The following is a 19,542-nucleotide window of genomic DNA, read 5'->3' as shown; positions in this document are numbered from 1 at the left end:
AATGCCTTGTGAATAACTGTTCACGTGTAATAAATATAAACCTAAGTATAATTCTGTAAATGCATTGACTGAGATATCAAAGAAGAGATAGTATACATGCCACAGTGTGCCTGACTGTGCTGTGTGTTTGTGTGTGCAGGTGTGAAGTGGACCTATCCAATGTCCCTCTCAATCAGAAGCAGCTTTTCACACACTCGCTGGTACCGGGGAGGGGACGTTTGGTTTTCTTGCTCATGCTGAACACGTGCAGCGGCGTCTCCATCTCAGATCTGTGCGCTGCACCTCTCGATGAACCTCAGGAACAACAGAACCAGCTGGACAACTTTGTCAGTATTTCTGTCCTGTGTATCGTCTGTATATGCTCCCTTCAAGTGTCACTTTACCTGACACCTCTGTCATTTGATCCATATCAGCCCTCATCCTCAATGTTTATTCAATTTTATTATAAAAGTAATAGTTTCCTACAGTTTTCTTAAAAATGACAAGAAATCCAGACAAGATAGTCTGAGTGTCTATAGAGTGAATATTAGGGAAGTTTGAAGAGAGCATTTCCTCTGCTCTGTGTTGAAGGACCAAAAGATGGCAGTATCTGAGTGCTGAGAGTCTGTAACAGGGTATCCTGCTCTGTCAGTGTGGAGCTGAATAATAAAATCTAACATAATTATAAAATTCTAATTTTAACATCAAATAGGCCGCTGTGTAGGGAATTCAGAAAATGTGGGTTTTCAAGATACAGATGGATGTTATGCTTCTAGCAATGACAGGCGATGACTTGCTTGGAATGGACTATATTAAAAAATCCCCTCTGCTGAATTAAGTATGGAATGGTCCAATAGAAATAAACCCTTCCACAGATACTGTGCCACTGCATCAGGCCTTAACCATTGTTATCAAAGGCCGTGCAAATGACCATGGTTTTTATGTTTTAGTCTATTAAATAAGTCATGCATAGCCTACTCTACATTGATTGCAACCATTTTCCTTGGCAAAGCACAATTTTAGTGGTTATACCCTGTAACACATTTAAAAATGAAAATGCAGTGATTGAAGTAGTTGTTTGATTGTTTAAATTTATTAGAGAATATATGGATTTCTCAGGGAAATACTCAAGAAGAAAAAAATTCTAATTAACCTCAATCATTTCATGCCTTCAGCAAATAGTCTGTTCTAGACGTCACAATGTCCCGTACATCATTCAAAATGTAAAAGGATCTTTGTGCTCAGTCTATTAAGCAGTTTGTTGAGGGGGAAAAAACTGCATATACCGACAAGCCTACATCTGTTAGGAAAACATTTTTAGTGTGCAAATAGGTTTCGCTTTTTTTCTGTTCGATTTTAATAGTAACCTGAGGCTTAGGAACAACGGTTTCAGCTCTTGATAAAGACATGAAGATTGAATGAAGATGAAGATTTTTTGTGAATCATTTCTCTACATAGATTATGTTTAGACGCTTTTAGTGTTTTCTCACTCCTGTACTGCAATGGAAAGAAAATCTTTCACATTAATTTGATGATAATTTTAAATAATTCATGCTTCCTGTCCACAGAGTTTGAAAAAGTCCCTTCAAAACCTCAGAGACATTGGTTTCCTTCAAGTCAAAGTTATCAAGGCCACAGATCTACTGGCTGCTGATTTAAACGGTGCGTTGATGTCATGTTGTTTTTTCAGTGCAGTGGCCGGCAGGACCCCAGCGTTAAAGTGTTGTGTCACATGTTGTGTCATGTTCTGCAGGAAAGAGTGACCCGTTCTGTGTGTTGGAACTGGGGAATGACAGACTTCAGACTCACACCATCTATAAGACCCTCTACCCAGAGTGGAACCAAGTCTTCACATTGTCAGTCTCACTATCTTTTCTATCATAAATACCTCCTGATGTTTGCACTTGGACCACGTGTGTGTTTTACTGCAAGTTGACGAATTATGACCTGATTCTATTGTGAGTGCCGGTTTGTAAAGATCCCCTGACCTTGTTTATCGCAGCCCTGTCAAAGACATTCATGAAGCGCTGGTGGTGACCATTTTTGATGAGGATGGAGACAAGGCGCCAGACTTCCTGGGAAAAGTTGCCATCCCCCTGCTCTTGGTAAACACCACCTCACTAAGAGTCCATCATACAGACTTTTGACTTATCTATTAACACTCTGTGTCTAAATGAAAGTGAAGAAGGTGATGACAGCCCTGTGGGTTGAAGACCTGTTAAGATGTAATCCAGCATGACTGATGGACAGGTTCATGGCCGAGTTCAGCATCTGATGCCCTTTCTGTCCTGCAGATCCGCCAGGGACAGCAGGTCACTTTCCCACTGAAGAAAGAGGACTTAGGTGGCCTGTCGAAGGGGAGCATCACTCTGCAGCTGGATGTTATTTTTAACCCTGTAAGTAAAGGTTGAAACTTACGTGATGGATATAAAGTATGGACCTGATTCTGTCTGTTTCTCAATGCTTCTGTACTAATTTTTTTTTTCTTTCTTTTGATCAGGTCAGAGCAGGCATAAAAACCTTTCAACCCAGAGAGAGAAGATTCATTGAGGATAATCCCAAATTTTCCAAAAAGGTAAACTTTAGGTTAAATCCATGGTGGTTAACTGTTGTTAACCCCCCCCCCCAAAACAATTGATTAAGAAAGTAAGTGGTGGATGGCTTCATTATAAAGATAACAGGTCATTTTCACTCTGAAACTCCATTAAATGAAAAGTTAGAAGGAACAAACTGTGGCGGTCTAGACAAATTATTTCTGTATTTGTTTCATGCTTGACTAATCGTTTAAAGAGCTTATGGATGCAGAAAGGGAGAAGAAATGTGGCACGACTATCAGCATATTATTTATCAGCACATGAATACCTTTAGCCGTGATTTTCTCTAAAAGGCAGCAACTCCAGAAGCAGGGCTTCACTTTGCCCACAAATTAGTTGAATTGAGCTTTAATTGACCCCAACTGTGACAGAGCTCTTGTCTACTGTTCTACATTAGTTTGATATACAGTGTGCATGACAGGCTGTGACACGGGGTGCCTGACTGTCTGTACTCCTCACAAAGACTCATTGTTGCGAGACAATACGTTGTTCGCTAACGCCAAAATTGGCTTACACACGGAGGACCCGGATTGTACCGTGCAGGTTTTCAGTTTGTTTAAATGTTGAAAGTCTTGGTTGACAAAATCAGGTCAGATTACTGCCCCCCTGACCACAATGGCTCATGCCAAAACCCACCAGCTATTCTCACTGTTTCACTAGCTCAAAGTGGAATGTTTCCTTTGCGGCATGATTAGAGCGTAATCATCATTTAGTGTGTTATTATCCATATAAAAAAATAAAATAATATTAATGTTTATAATCTGTGTCTTTCAGGCTCTGGCGAGGAACGTACTGCGTGTTCAGACACTGTACAGGGCTATCATGTCGACGCTGCAGTACATCAAAAGCTGCTTCCAGTGGGAGAGCGTTCAGAGGAGCCTGCTCGCCTTCCTGGTGATGTGCTCTAACTGCTTATCTACACACTTATCTGCATTTCCTCTGTTTTCCCTCCAAGGCTTCGGAAGACAACCGCAGTCTGGTCCAACCCCTGCTTGAACCCTCCCAGCTCGAATCTTAATCAATGCGGCGTTGAGCTCAGCAGAAAACGCAGGCTCGTCCATGGCTCTGTGTGCCGTGGAGGCTCTCAGTGTTGCGTGTACCAGGGATGCAGAGTTAAGCCTCAGCTGGAGGAGAGTAGAGTCCCAGTGGAGTCGAGATGGTCTATTTTTGTTCTACTTCCCTGACAACTCATTAACCCTCTGTCCAATCTGTGCTCAGTTAAACTTAGACCCCTCTTTACCGACAGATTTCCAATTAAAAGGCTCTTCGTAGATAAGACAGATTCTCTAAGAGTCCGTTGTTCAGTACAAGCGTTAGACATGTGTAAAGACAAAATCACAACCCTTATCTTTTTATTGAAATGGTTGCTGATCTTTTTGACTAATTCTCTCAGATCAAGCTCCATCGAAACTACGTGCAGCAAGATGTGCATTAACGATGCAGGCAATCAAGGTCATTCAGAGTTCTTTTTGTTTTTACAGCCCACGTCCTGTAGATGGCACTAAAGCTTTTCTCAGCATCTGAAGCTTTCTTTATGAGACTGGTAAAGTGAGACTTTACACCAGCACAGATCTGAACACAAGCCACTGACTGGGTTTTAGCTTGGAGTCGTGCATGTGGCTTATAATCTTGGAGCTCTGTGGTCCAGGGCGTACGTAACCAGAAACTGCTTTCAAGTTAAATATTTGTACCACAGTTCATGTACAGGTGCTCACAATGAAACAACACTTTTTGTTGGCAAAAAACGATATGATTATAATAGTTCTGAAGAATACCAAGTCTCCTCTTTATTTATATTTAGTGTTAATTCTTAGGGTTTATACTGTAGATTTGCCTGATCTCAGACACACGCACACATATATTACAGTGAAATTATAACATACAAGCATGAACACACACACACACACATCCTCCCACTGCATCTCAGGGTTGGAAATACAGTACCATCTGTACTCCTGTTTTCACACTAATGCTCCCTGCTTTTTTTAAGCCCCACTGAGGACAACTAGATTCCTGCCTAATACCACCACATAAGAGAAATGATTGAAAGCTCCACTGTACACAACCGGATACTGTGACAAACCACCTGCAACATCCGAGTCACACACCTTCGTGCAAATGGCTTTAGCTGCTGCGCTTCCCTGTAAGTGCAACTTATTAAGTGCAGGTTATCTCAGTTCAGTCCCGGTGGCGTCAGTGCATTACCCTCTGAACTACAGCATAATACATCACTGACCTTCCTCGCTTTATTTTATTGGATGGTCTGCCTTGCTGTTGATTTAATTTTTGTCTTTCAAAATAAACAACATCTGTACTGTTAATCGAACAATAAAGCAACGAGAGATTTCCAAGTTGCACATCCCCATCCTCCAGTTCTCCGCAGCCTCCACCCAAACAAACAACAGGAGAGGGGTCATCCAAAATACAAAGAGGCTTTCTAAGAAGTAAGACAGAGAAGAAGAAAACAACAACACAATGCTGAGAGGCAGAACAGCAGCATAACTCCCACGTGGTCAGAGGCAGCAGTGGGCTTCCTTCCCGTCCTCCCATAATATAAAGAAATGTATATTAATGCTAATTTATCTTGTTACATATTTTATAAGACAGCTCCAACTCCTCTGTCTCCTGGTCCTGACAAAGAGGCTCTTCTTATGTTTTCCGAACCCTGGGAATGAGTTGGCATCCAGTCATTACTGCCAACCAGTCAATGATTTCAGAAAAATATTCAGCACACCCCCTCCTCTCTCAGTGAATCAAGTGCTCTTGGATTACCTCTGTGTCATGCAAACCCTTCCCTAATAATTGGTGTGGAAATCCTGCTGCATTCAGATAATGTGCTGCTTCCCTCCAGTTCAGTAGCTCTCCCCTACATTTGGTAGCCCTTCACATTTTTTCTTTTCTCTGATCTGGATTGTATTTCCAGATCCCTCCTTTTGCTGTTGAAGACTCTGTAATGCCTCTCAACCTGAAATACGCTGCAGTTATCACAATCTTTACGGGCAGAGTATACATTTCCACCAAAGCGTGACTTGGCTTCCCCCCCTTGTCCCCAGCTTGGTCCTTGCTAATAAAATATAACCCTTTCGGTGAGGAACTGGTTTCATCTCCTCTCCCAGGCCCTGGTTTGGCTTCTGATAACACAGACAAGAGCGTGCTTGGCTTTTTGCACATTAAAGCCGATAGTGGCGGCGGCAGTGTAGGCGAGGAGGAGGAGGAGAGGGAGCGGGGGAGATCTGCCATCTTTTATGTCCGTTGGTGCCTCAGAGGAGAGTGATGTCTTTACCAGATGTTCACTTCTATTTTTATTAGCATTTAAAAACCTGTAAACTGCCCCCCCACGCCTTTTGGCTTGCTGCCATTTTGGCCGGCGCTGCCTCTCTGACAGGATTATTTTATAGCTCCATTTAGCCGTGCAGTCCAGACATCACAAGCCATATTTCTTTATTTTGTCATTCATTTCACCAGAGACGCACAGACACAGGTGGAATGTTCATCACAAGTGCCATTATGGTTGGGATGACAGTCCACCAATGTACACAAGATGAGAGCAATTAGGCTTAGGTTGTTAGTGTCAAAGCAAATGGAGGTAGAGTCGATCCTGGTGAGTGTCTGCAGAATATCTGTATGTAGGAATCTGGGCTGTGATAGCAGCAGTTCGGCCTGCATCAGCTTCATCACTGCTTATGTAATCAGTCGTGGAGTGGATCAAGCTTCAGCCGGCGGGGATTCATTAGAAATGTATCTGAATGTGACTTAATAGTTCTCTCCCCTCACCACCCTCCTGTCTGACCTCTGCGACCCTCTGCCTGCAGGTGTTTGTGGTGACAGTTTGGTACTGGGAGTTTTACATGCTGCCCTTCTTCCTGGTTTTGCTCATCTTGAGGAACTACCTCCAGATCCGCTACGGTCCCATCAGCCATGACCTGGTAAGTGAAGAGCGTCGGCCTCGTCCGTCTTTATTTTGTTTTGGCGATTTAAAAAGCTGGTTCATTTCCATAGCAACTAGCTGCACCTCTCTCCATAACACAAAATAATAAAATAACACATTGAATAGACTAACGCAACACGTCAGTATATCCTCAGCTAATTTGCAGTGCTTGTCCTTTGTTAACACTCCTTCTTTTTCGGCAGTCCACTTCTACTTATTGACCTGAGTCCTGTCTAAATGTTATAGACATCTTATTAAACTCATAATTCTTTCCTGTTTTAAGTGAATAACCAAAAATAGGACAAAAGTTTGATAACATAATGATTCTGAATTAGAGTAAGTGCAAAGATATAAATGTGATTTCTCATTAAATATAAATTTTAATGAATATTTATTTCCATCCATGACTAAGTAATATTATATTACATTACATTATATCATCTATACCTCTTATCCTTTAAGAGCAGCTGGAGCCAATCCCAGGTGACAGCCAGTGTATCACAGGGCCAGACAAAACAAAGATCTATTGGCTGAAATAATCAGGAATATTACTCATAGATAAAATCAATTATCCCATCTTTTTTACTTACATGCAACACAATGACACCCCCAAACAGATTTTGAACACATATTAACTTATATTCTTTGAGTTTGCAGGCATCAGAAAAAGCAACATTAGCATTTTTTTTGTTCTGTTTCTGGTCCATTAGCAAATGTGAATTCAATACTCACCTACCTTCTATTTCTGCCTCATATCCTCTCGTCTCACCTATGTTCATGAGCTAGTTTTTCTGTCTGTCCAATGCAACCACAGGGTTTTAGAGTTTTTCAGCTGCCTGCTGCTGCCACAAGAAAGAGTTAAGAGATGGTGAAGTTGTGGACAGAAAAACCAGAACCATGAGCTAAAAGACAACAGAACACTCTGTACCGCTGAGTTGTATTCAGCTGATAATTCTCTGTGGGTTCGTCACTTTGAGCAACTCACTGATAGTCATGTTATGATAAAAATATTATATACGTAACCATTGTCTGACCTTCACTTTGAGGCCTGTCAGTTTGCTGTGTCCTGCAATGCTGGGGTTGTGTAGAAGCTGATGTTGGTGTCACCACTGAGTTAACACACAGAGAGATGAGGCGTGATGAGTTTATCATGTAAAATCTTGGAACCATGAGAATGTCACCTCTCCTTTATGATTCTTATGTTCCCAGGATAATATGGATTTGGGGGATGAGGATGATGATGATGAGAAGGTGCGTACGTGTGGCTTGTATTTTCCCATTTTGTTGAATCTGTATTTCATGTTTAGAGTCGAATTTGTTTATAACCTGTTATTGATCCATTTTGTTAAGCTCTTTATTCACTACCAAATCTGATGCATTTTGATTCCTGCCAACATCTGGATGGATTTCTTTGTAAACCTGTGGTTTGTAGAAGACATTTGGGCTTAATGAAGACCTCATCGGCCCGCTTCCACATGTCACGACACATTCATATGCAAATAGAGGGGAGGGGAGAAAGATTCTGCTGCTTTGGGGAAAGTCCCTGAGCTTAACACGCCCTATAATACCATCAATATGGAACTAATGACAGCACTTAGACATGCTTTTTCTAAGCTCCTCCTGACAGTTTGCGTTGAGAGTGTTACAAAGCTTTTAGCCAATGGAAGATTTCTGTAGAACGGCAGCAGTTTATTGTAAACGTTTTGAATGGCCTGCGTCAGGCTGATGTAAAGCGGTTCTCATGCTGCTTCCAGTGGGAACATGACCCTGCAGTGGTTTATTGCAATGATGGATATTTGTGTGAGGTGAAGCTAAATTGTCTTACATGTGGTTTTTCAGACTGATAGTCACCGTGCATCTGGAATATACCAGGTCTGTTCCCCTCTGCAGATCTGTTCCCAGGCTCGTCCTCGATGGCACTGAGCCAGCGATCGCCCACTGTTTCCAAGCAGAGGCGAACGCATATCACAGAGATCACATAGTGACAAAGACCACGGCTTCAGCCAGTAAACACTCCCCCAATCATAGCCACCACCACTACCAGTCCAACATCCCCACAGACCCCGTCCCCTTTCTCTAGTCCTATAACCCTCCTCGGTGTTTGATGTGAGCATGTGGCCGGGTCTGTCTGAAGTCTGGCTCTCACCGCAGCCATCTTCAGAGGAACTGCTCTCCTCTGTTTTACTTTATAGTCGTCTGTCCCTCGTGGGGTCTGGACCAGCCTTCCCTTTCTTAATGTGAAGTCCAGTCTCATTCTAAAGAGCGTTCACTTCAAAAAGACAAACTTTCATGACTCATTGAAGTGTTGCTGAAATCAAATCCGTGGCCATGAGAATATCTCTAAAATCAAATTCATCAGACAAAATGGACCAAAGATCAGTTAATTTTAATTGAGCTGACAAATTACCACCACAAATAAACTAACTTATTTTAACTAAACAGGTTCAAGAGTTTTAAGATTCAGAATAAAGTCAGTTTTAGTTGAGCTGTATAAAAACAACACACACACACACACACACACACGCACACACTGTGAAACAAAGTTAAATAAAGCTGACAGACTTGGGAGAAATGAATATATTTCTACTCTTTTTTTTTTTATCAAATCATTTTCTCTGTGCACATGTTTAGTATTTGGTCTTTTCAAAATAGTTTGAATTGCAGTTTAAAAGTGGAGCATGTAAAAACAAAATGTATCATACCATCTTTTTTGGAGAGTGTGTTACTACAAAAATGTAATTTCAATCAGCAATCATTTTCATGAGTGCATGAGTTTAAATTGTTCTGAAATACTAATACAGATACAGAGTTTATACTTTTGCCACTTATTAATTTTTTAATTCTGTGGATAAATCTGTTTGTATGTTGATTATGAAAAAATTATCCATTTGGCCCAATTAACCACCAACACCTACCAGACAGAGGAGAAGAATTGAGATGTGTTTGTGTTGTTTGCTGTTACACAGGAGTCAGAGAGGAAAGGGCTGATGGAGAAAATCCACATGGTACAAGAAACCATCATCACACTTCAGAACCTGCTGGACACGATCGCTTGTTTCGGGGAGAGGATTAAAAAGTAAGAATTTGAACAAATATTCATTTTAATTTCAGCTGCAGGGATCTCAGATGTTTATGGACACAGTCTAAAAAGGATGGAAATTGTTCAATTGTATTTAAATGTACTGAATATTTTACCAACATTTCTTTCACTGTCCAATGCAAAAATTATTATAAATATATATATATATATATATATAAAAAGAAGGGGCCTCACTCACATCTATTATTAGTGGATGATAATGTTCAATCAACGAATCAGGTTTGAACAAACATACTGATGTCTCTAATCTTCATTTGTCAGCACGTTCAACTGGTCTGTGCCGTTCCTGTCGGCTCTGGCCCTCCTGGTTTTCACCATCGGAGCAGTCCTCACATATTTCATCCCCATAAGATACGTGGTTTTAATATGGGGTGAGTCTCAAGTACTGATGCTTTGTTGTCGCAGGGTTTGTCTCATAAACATCCTTCTACTTTGTTATTTTCTATCATTCTATTAATTACTGGATTTACAAGTTCACATGATTATTTCTCCCTATATATTTTTCTGCTTTGACTTTTTCCCTTTTATCTCTGTACAATATATGACGATTTTAATGATGAATTGAAACACATTCTATTGTTAACATGACTGAAGATACTAGCTGAATGACTGGGGTGTACAATGTAACTCTTGCAGTGTGTAAAGTGAAAGTAAAACGAGAGGACAATAGACTCAGGTAGTACTAGAAGTGTTGTTTCTTGGACAGCGTGTGCCTCCTCTGCAGGGATTTGTTTGTGTGGAAACAAAGAGTGCAGCCACAACAGACTCCTGTTAATGATATGTTGGTGTGAATTTCTGTTTTAGGCATCAATAAATTCACCAAGAAACTACGGAACCCGTACAGCATCGACAACAATGAGGTGCTTGATTTCCTGACGAGGGTGCCTTCAGATGTGCAGAAGGTAAGCCCCGCCGGATCAACCGGCCAGGAAGCCCAAAATCCCAGAGCCCGCTGGCTTTGCATTTTACTACCACAACTCCCAGGCATTCCTCACTCTTATATGTATAATTAGCTTCATCTGTATAATTACGTAGCCTCGTATAATTTCTGTTGTGTTTTGGCCATGATACATCCCTGGTGGAGGTCTTTGCAGCGCGGGCTGTTCCCAGGCTGAGACAGCAGACGCTGCTCCTGGTGTCTCCTGTTTGAACCCAGCACGAGTGTGAACTGTCAACTATCAGCTCGCTGAGGCTCCTCCAGCTCTCATCAACCAGAAAGAACTATTATAATTAACTGAATGTATCTTCTATTGAAGAAGAAACAACACTTTAGTATAGAAATTGCCCCCCCTCCCACTGAATTCAAGTTGCGGGATTTTGCAGTTCAGGCCCAAAATGGCTGCCTTGTGTCCAAAAACCAGATTTTTCTTTTTAACAGTATAAAGTATTCAGAAGAAATCTCTCCTCCTCCATCTGTGCTGACCTCTTTTCTTCCTTTATTCCCACTCTCCCTTCTGTCCCCTCTCTTTTTATACACCGTCCTCTCTCCTCCTCACCCTCTGTCTCCTGCTCTCTCTAAGCTGTTTGACCCCCTTTTGTGTCGTCCCTCTCCTTCTCTCATGCCCCTGGGTCTGTGTCTGACTCTCTGCATTCTCACCACTGACTGCTGCTGTTCGTCTGTAACAGGACATAGTCAGTCAATGCACAACATCATGCTACACTACATAAGTAAATAAAGTATTGGGCTGTAGTAATGGAATAAAACATTATTTGATGGATGAATTTAAATGTTCCAAAAAGACTAATCCCTTCACTTTTAATGGATAAATTGTTTCATTTCCTGCAGGTTCAGTTCGGTGAGGTGAGAGGCACCCGGAAGAAGAAAGTCCAGTAAACGGACCTGACGCTGCCGCTGCTCTGTACACATCTCCAGTGGATCTGCAGATTGTCACTTTTTGTTGTTTTCAGGGTGTGTGGAAGGTTTGAATCTTAATCTGCTGTGGTGAGAGCGCAGCTGCGCAGCGCTCATATCCACACGCACCTAAAGACCTTTCAACCAAAGACATCTACGCCAAAGACCCCGCAGAGATTACTTCACCACATTTTTACTAATGTGTCCACTGTGCATTTCTGGAGCAGTTGTGAAATAACTTCCAAAGTTTCAGCGGATGTACAGTTTATTCTTTTAGATATTTAATCAGAGGCTGCTTTTTTAAAATGTAGTATTTTCCTAGTCCCATGTTTTGTTTTCCTGAAAACAACTGACACATCAGTTTGTATTTAACTGTATATGACTGTTTGACTGTATATGTTTGGCAACATTTGTGTGTCTATATTTCTACATTGACAAATGTGAAGACTTTCATTATAAAATACATGATTGACTATTTTTAAAAATCACAAATTGTAGCTGGGATAAAACAATAGATTACCTATAACATAAAGTAGTTGTTTTAACGTGCATGGACTTTGTGGTTTTAAATCTGAATGAATGTCAGTTCACAATCCCTTTTACAACCTTTCACACTATACTATCTAAACAGCAACATATCAATGTTAGTAGCCAATAGCTTGCATCATATGCCTGTATTGCTTGGATTCATATTGAAAATGGATAAACATCTGTGTTCATTCAGTACTGACTGACTCATTTTCCTTCAACATGATGATATGGATTTATCTTTACATGCACAGGTCCCTCACAGTGGATGCACTGTAGTTTGTACTCACTCAACTTTATTTATTGATGACAGTCACTGATGAAGACTGGTTTTCATTTCTAACAGCAATAAACAAAAACAATAGCACAGTGTATCATATTTTGTCTTCCTCTCTGTCTCTGCTCTGTTCTGCGTCTCTGAATTCCCCTGCACGGCTTCTTCATCCTCTCCATGCTCCTGTGCTGCAGGATTGTGGGCGTCGAAAAACAGTTTCCGAGCCCCCTCTCTTCATTAGGCTTTCATGAAGCGAGGCGAGGCTGCTCGAGACCTCACTGGCACCCTGGCTCCCCGCTGTGTAGATGGCCCTTGGGCGTCGCCAAGAGCAGGAGGACCTCCGCGACCTCCTCTCAGCTGCCGTGATGAGATGCCTGGAGCCAGCATCCTATCAAGTGCAGCAGCCAGACAAACCTCCGGTACGGCTGCACACCACACAGGAGCAGGGTTTTTAAAAACCAGCCACAAGCAACAACAGCCGCACCAATTTAGGGATTGGAGAATTGGAATAGTTAAGATGTTGGCGCTCAGAGCAATACCCTGGGATTTATGGCTTTTAAGTCGGCGCGCGTGGGCAGAGAGAAATGAATAAAATTATAGAAAAACTTCTCTCACAAAATACAATAAGAATCAGCTAGTTTTATACCTGAAGCTCCAAAAATGTCCAGCACATGAACGTATTGAGAAATCAGAGCTTTGAGTCTAACTGATGTCTTTTCTCACTGTTAAAGAAGAAACAACTCCTCAACAGACTTGAACTAAATATCCTTTAACTGTAATATACTAATTAATATCCCACACAGTGCTGCACCATATCAAATAATATGATCATTTGTCAGTTGTCTGGAGGACGGAGGGTGTGGAGAACGTGGCAGCGGCTGACCTGTATATCTCCTCATCTAGTTATAATGTTGACTTAAGTATTCAATATTAATAACCCGCTGTCAAGGACACAGGAAGGACAACTCAATTTGACACTTATAGGCCCAGCATGAATATGTATAGGCAGCGAGACGCTTCAGAATTACCAAGTAAAATCATGGTCCACACGTGGGGACTAATGTGATGTGGCACATGCATTCTGATGAGCCACAAATACGGCAGCTGATAGGTCTCAAAAGACTTGTTACAACTTGGTATTGAACTGAGAGCAGTCAGCTGTGTGTGTGTGTGTGTGTGTGTGTGTAGAGAGACAGGAGCTTCATATAAGGCTCTGTACAGACCGTAAACGTCCAGTATTAACCATTAAGTCATTCTCAACTCTGTAATAACTACATGCAGCATGTACTGTGTGTATATGTGTGGGTGGTTTGTTTGGTGGGATGATTGAAAACATAGGACTCTGCCAGTGAGCAAACTGCAGAGCAGCAGGAAGCTGTTTCTACACCGACGGCCCAGTTGGTTGGTTTGTGGTTCTCTCTGTCTCTATTTCTGTGACTATTCATCACCAGGCTGCTGCTGGTTTGAAATCGTGGAACAGAACATGCAATAAAAGCAGAGATTTGATTCGACCTACACTTTGAGATAGATTCTGTTTAAATCCCTGTTTAAATCATATCAAGCTCTACAGTGTGGTTTACCCAGCAACTGGTCTGTTTGCATCTGGCTTTTGTCTCGTCTTGATGACTCCTCAAAGGGCTTCACCCGTTCACACTCTCATTCATTATGTGCAGCACTATCTCTATCACACATCACTCACACTTGAGTAGCACAGCTGTCAGGGGCAATTTGTGGTTCAGTGTTTTGCCCAATGGGCAACCCTGGGATCGACCCGCCAACCTCCTGGTTAGTGTACTTCCCGCTCTATCTCTATAGAGTTGCTTGTGCAGTGTTAGACATATCCTCTGTGTTCTAACCCTCATTTCTCTCTGCACACATAATAATAGATCGAATGATGAGGACTTTTTTCTGAGCATTGGAATCACCATAACCAGCACTGCTGTTGACCTCTGGCTAACAACTGCTAATGTGTTTTGATCAAGAGGAGTTTTTCAGACTGCAGGGTTTGAGTGAACAGTTTGACCTGAGCAGCTGAAAACACTTTTCAATGAACTTCTGCTTTCAATTAGAGAAATAAATAAAGTAAAGTGTAAGGTTAATGAATTTAAAGTGGCAATAGACGACCTTCCCCCCCTCCCTCAATGTGTCCAAGTGGTATTAATGTTGGCGCCAGTGTCACAAAGGCCAGATCACTTTGCATTCAATCAACATGTAACCCGGTTAAAAATATTAAGTAATATAATTTCTTCCAAGCATATAAATAGTGTGATTAAAAAGGTTGAAATTCATTAAAATACTATAGAAGTGTTAAAACAGTTAAAAGTATATATTATGTGTTTATTGTTTTATTTGAAGTATAATGTATCTGTAAACGTAATATGTACCAGCATGTATGGGGTTAATTGAGATGGGCCGGAACCTAACCTCTGAGGTTGTTTCGGGACGGGAGAAAAAGGGCGGAGCGAGCAGAGAGAGGACACGCGGAGTATGTAGGAAGAACAGTAACGAAAAGAGACTGTTGTACAGACGTTGAGTGACCAAGTCGTGGAGGCGTTCAACCCGGACTCTCCAGAGGACTCAGTGGTGATTTTCCTGTGGGTGTGAGTGGATTACTCAAACCATGAGGACGACGTGAAGCTAGAAGCTAACACAGCGGCTAGTTTAGCTCACAGTGACTGTACGAGTTAGCAGCAAGCTACCTATTCAGCAGTGACTGTGGGGAAAGGAGCGTGGAGCTGCAGACGACGAGCGAACACCGCGACATCGGCAGTGACGGGGTTTCGTTTCCTCCGGACGGATCTTCTCCTCAACTCACCTCTTCTCCAACCACCAGCCCATCCCAAGCGACATCCAGGCCTGTACCGATGCACTAAAGGGGTACCCAGGTTTATTTGAAGTAAAGTAATAAGTGCCGGCTTTAGTTATCAGGTGTGTGGGTCCACATATTGCATTTCAGTGAATTTGAGTGAATTGAAGGTTCTGCATTGATATTTTTGGGTTAAAAAGTCTATTGATATCTGTGAATATTTGTGATAGTGTTTCACTAAAACAGAACAAAGGATATTTTTATTTACTGTGTTTACCTGAAAAGAAGAAACAGGGTTATTTCAGTTATTACATTTCTTGCAAAAGAGGTATAATTCCTTTGTTGTGTTTCCTGTGAAAAAAGGGACAATTCAGAGTTTTTACCTTAAAAAAGGGGAATTTATTGTGAAGGTTTAACGACAAAAAGAACATTTATATTTTTATTTTATTGTTATATTGCATTAATCATTGCATAAGTAAATAATTGAGAACTTATTTTCTTAAAACCGTGTGTGGTGTATTTCATTTACTTACCTTTAATACACAGAGACCTGAGGGGTGAACATCTTTATGAAAAACAGGTTAAAGGTGAATTTATAAGTAAGTTAAAAACAGTTCATGTGTGTACTTTAAAACAAGAAAAGAGAGATTCAAAACTAACATTAAAACTGAGTTAATCAGGGTTAAAAATAGTTGATAAAGAACCCAAAAGCCCTGCCCTTATCACCATGACTACCAAGGGGAGCGCTACATAAAATGGAGGCACCGCTGGGATTATTTTGGATTTCTCATTAAAAAAAAAAGTTAAAGCGTTAAAGGCAAAGTAACTAATTAAAGTGCTAACCTAACTTACAAACAGCATTAACATGGAAAGAACAGAACTAGTGTCAGAGTTAAAACGCTGGTGCCGTGGTGAGGGTTTGGATGAGACACATGCGATTATGACCATCGTCCCAGAAGAAGTAGAGATCAGTGCAGTTGAAGCAACACTGGAAACTATCAAGTCTTTTGGACGAGTGCGTGTCCGTGGGAGAAACTTCAGTGCAAGACTAAACCAACGGATGGTTTTGTGTGAGAGTAAAGAGACTGTGAATGAAGAGAGTGTTCCTCCTGAGGTTAAACCAGATGATGGTGGAGAGGCGTGGCCTGTTATCATCATAGGAAAGGCTCAGGCAGCTGCCGAAGAGTTTAACAATAAACTGAAAGGGTTGCTGCAGGCTGAAGGTAAAACAATGGAGGACCTCCAATCATTATTCCCCAGTACACCCCCGCCCACTAACTCCACTGAATCTATCCTTCGCGCTGTTGGAGATTTGTTGGACAAGACAACTAAGCCAGCTGATGGAGGGAGTTATGGTCGACTACGCATGTTCTCGGGAGCCCTACCAACGCTGCCAGGTGAGGAACCATTTGACCATTGGCTAGAGCAGGCATGGCTCATGGTGGAGGAGACTGAATGCTCTGACAGAGAAAAAAGACGCAGAATTATTGGAAGTTTAAAGGGACATGCACTAGAAATTGTGAAAGCAGTGCGACACACACATTCTGACGCCAGCCCAAAAGAGTACCTGGAAGCTCTTGAAAGTGCTTTTGGAAGTGCTGAGTCCGGTGATGATCTCTACTTTGCTTTCAGATTAATGCAACAGCAAAAAGGAGAGAAACTGTCAGATTTCCTTCGACGCTTAGAGAGGTCTCTTGCCAAAGTGATTCAACGAGGTGGTCTTCCTGCGAGCTGCATGGACCGAGCCCGACTGGAGCAACTGCTAAGAGGTGCTATCGATTCAGACCTGATGCTGATCCAGCTGCGCTTGAGAGAAAGGAAGGCTGTACCCCCAAGCTTTCTACAGCTTTTGACTGAGATTCGTGCTGAGGAAGAGTATGAAACTTCTAGAAAGAAGCTCAGCGCCTCAGTACACCAAGTGCATGTTAATCAAGAAGTGGATACAAGGCAAGCAGAGATCCAGAGTTTAAAGGCGGAAATAAAAGAACTGAAATCAATGGTTGCAACAGTGGTGACCCAATCCACTCCAGTCAAAGAGGATTACAGGGAGGCTACACCCATCCATTCACCGCCTGGCCCCGAGAACCGACAGGACGCCGAGCTGGCTGCATTGAAAAAACAGCTGAAAAGACTAAAGCAGAAAACTAGCAACACGATGTCTGAACAGGACGCTGCAGTTTCGACCATGGAGGCTTCAAAACAATTCTCCAACTCACCCAAAGGAACACCGAAAAAGTCAGAGGAGAATTTCTGCTATAGGTGTGGTGAGAGCGGACATTTTGCCACCAAGTGTCACAACCCTGAAAATCAAGCCAAGGTTATCAGAAAGCTAATTCATGCTTTAAAGATGGCAAAAGACAAACAGCAGTCTGGTGGTTCCACCGCCAGTGAAGTAAACTGTGGGGTCAAGAAAAGTGCAGTTACCGCATCGGAACCGGCTGGCATCCCTGAAGGCTTGGTTGGTCCACCCAGCATCGTACCTGTGAAAGTAAATGGACACTGCTGTGACGCCTTGTTTGACAGTGGGTCACAGGTTACCATTATCTTCGAGTCTTGGTACCAAACCTACCTGTCTGATGTTCCCATACGCCCTGTGTCTGGTTTAGCTCTGTGGGGATTAAGTGAATCCGAGGGCAGTTATCCCTACCGTGGGTACGTAGTGGTCGACGTTGAATATCCAGCAAAGGTAGCAGGTGCCGACCAGACAGTGACCATCCTTGCTCTTATCTGCCCCCAGCCCAGAACTGCAGACCAGACTCCGGTCATTGTGGGGACCAATGCCAGTCACATTCGACGTCTTGTGCAGCAAAGTAAAGACAACGGCATCGACATCACACAGACACTGGGGATACAGTGTTACAGAGACAACACAACCACAGCCCTGGAAGAGGATGATGATATCGGCTGTGTGTTATGGCAAGGCCCTGGCCCACTGACTCTGCCCCCTGGTGGTGACTGCAGTGCAGTCTGTAAAGTCGAGTACAAACACCAAGTCGACAAACAGATCCTGATGGTGGACTCGTCTCCCCTAACGCCACTCCCTGCTGGTGTGCTACTTCAGCCAATGGTGGTGCTCAGCAAAGACGTGAACGTCAGCCATTTCAGAATCTTGGTCCAAAATGAGTCCATGACAGAGACAGTCATACCAGTGGGAACAGTTATCGGGCATATGTATCTGACAGATGCAGCTACTCACCTTTCTCCGTCCAAGACAGCTGACAACGAGTTTGACCCGAATCTGATCAACTTTGGAGACTCACCTGTCTCTGAGGAGTGGAAACAGAGACTCCGTCAGAAGCTATCCACAAGGTCTCAGGTGTTCTCGCTTCACGAATGGGATGTCGGATTGGCGAAGGAAGTAGAGCACACGATCCGGATGTCAGATCCACGGCCTTTCAGAGAGCGCTCTCGTCGCCTGGCCCCAGCTGACCTGGAAGACGTGAGAAAGCACATTCAGGAACTGTTGCGTGCGGGGATCATCAAAGAGTCTCGTAGTCCTTATGCATCCCCAATTGTGATTGTTCGCAAAAAGACTGGAGCTGTGAGAATGTGTATTGACTACCGATTGTTGAACAGCCGAACAATCCCCGATCAGTACACAACACCCTGTATCGATGATGTGTTGGATTCGATGACCGGAAGCAAGTGGTTCTCCGTTCTTGATCTGCGGAGCGGTTATTACCAAATTGCTATGGCTGAGGAAGATAAGGAAAAGACGGCATTCATCTGTCCGCTGGGGTTCTTCCAGTTCGAGAGGATGCCGCAGGGGATAACTGGAGCCCCAGCCACCTTCCAGAGATTAATGGAGAAGGCTGTGGGTGACATGAATCTGCTGGAAGTCCTTGTCTACCTCGATGACCTGATTGTATTTGGCCGAACTTTAGAAGAGCATGAAGAGAGACTTCTTAAAGTTCTTGATCGTCTGGCAGAGGTTGGATTAAAAATCTCGGTCGACAAATGTCAGTTCTGCCTCCCAAAGGTAAAGTACCTTGGACATATCGTGTCGGCAGATGGAGTATCGCCTGACTCATCCAAGATAGAGGCAGTTACCACTTGGCCACAGCCTACGCACCTGAAGACTCTTCAATCCTTCTTGGGATTTTGCGGATATTACCGCCGTTTCATCGCCAATTATGCAGCCATCGTCAGGCCTTTGTCTGAGCTCACAAAAGGCTACGCTCCAACCCAGAGGGGCAAGAAACCGGAGAAAGACAACACAAAGACTTACCGCAAAGAGTCCGAGCCTTTTGGTGAGCGATGGGACCTGTCCTGCACTGAAGCTTTCCACAAGATTATCCACTGCCTTACCCATGCACCTGTTTTGGCCTTCGCGGATCCCAACAAGCCATACGTCCTGCATGTAGACGCCAGCTTGAAAGGGCTTGGCGCCGTCCTATATCAGGAGCACAGTGAGGGTCTGAGGCCCGTTGCCTTCGCCAGTAGGAAGCTGAAGACATCTGAGAGGAACTACCCCGTTCACC

The 19,542-nt window shown here is 42.8% G+C and overlaps 2 protein-coding genes across 5 annotated transcripts in view; both read left to right on the top strand.

Annotated features, from left to right (window-relative positions):
- LOC128448728 (multiple C2 and transmembrane domain-containing protein 2) overlaps positions 1 to 12,353 on the top strand; it is a 37,768-nt gene extending 25,415 nt beyond the window's left edge. For all 4 annotated transcript variants that reach the window (XM_053431768.1, XM_053431687.1, XM_053431536.1 and 1 more), the window contains 13 exons: positions 140 to 326; positions 1,548 to 1,641; positions 1,733 to 1,835; positions 1,982 to 2,084; positions 2,274 to 2,375; positions 2,480 to 2,554; positions 3,348 to 3,467; positions 6,386 to 6,499; positions 7,711 to 7,752; positions 9,468 to 9,577; positions 9,863 to 9,972; positions 10,406 to 10,503; positions 11,388 to 12,353. In XM_053431768.1, coding sequence (XP_053287743.1) covers positions 140 to 326; positions 1,548 to 1,641; positions 1,733 to 1,835; positions 1,982 to 2,084; positions 2,274 to 2,375; positions 2,480 to 2,554; positions 3,348 to 3,467; positions 6,386 to 6,499; positions 7,711 to 7,752; positions 9,468 to 9,577; positions 9,863 to 9,972; positions 10,406 to 10,503; positions 11,388 to 11,435 — 1,306 coding nt within the window. In that variant the 3' untranslated portion in view covers positions 11,436 to 12,353. The remainder of the gene's footprint in view (positions 1 to 139; positions 327 to 1,547; positions 1,642 to 1,732; positions 1,836 to 1,981; positions 2,085 to 2,273; positions 2,376 to 2,479; positions 2,555 to 3,347; positions 3,468 to 6,385; positions 6,500 to 7,710; positions 7,753 to 9,467; positions 9,578 to 9,862; positions 9,973 to 10,405; positions 10,504 to 11,387) is intronic.
- Positions 12,354 to 16,001: 3,648 nt separating this feature from the next.
- On the top strand, positions 16,002 to 17,175 carry LOC128439080 (paraneoplastic antigen Ma2 homolog). The gene is made up of 2 exons (XM_053421904.1): positions 16,002 to 16,970; positions 17,092 to 17,175. Exons 1-2 carry the CDS (start codon positions 16,002 to 16,004, stop codon positions 17,173 to 17,175), a joined length of 1,053 nt encoding a protein of 350 aa, XP_053277879.1.
- The last annotated feature ends 2,367 nt before the right edge of the window (positions 17,176 to 19,542 follow it).

The sequence above is a fragment of the Pleuronectes platessa genome, chromosome 1 (genome assembly GCF_947347685.1).
Source record: "Pleuronectes platessa chromosome 1, fPlePla1.1, whole genome shotgun sequence".
In the NCBI taxonomy this organism is placed as follows: Eukaryota; Metazoa; Chordata; class Actinopteri; order Pleuronectiformes; family Pleuronectidae; genus Pleuronectes; species Pleuronectes platessa.
This window is presented reverse-complemented; position numbering and strand designations above follow the sequence as displayed.

Bases quoted from the DNA above. Each gene is read 5' to 3' on its own strand.
- LOC128439080 (XM_053421904.1), top strand. From the start codon at position 16,002: ATGACCATCGTCCCAGAAGAAGTAGAGATCAGTGCAGTTGAAGCAACA. The intron at 16,971-17,091 runs GTACACCAAGTG...AATCCACTCCAG, and splicing joins GAAAGAAGCTCAGCGCCTCA to TCAAAGAGGATTACAGGGAG.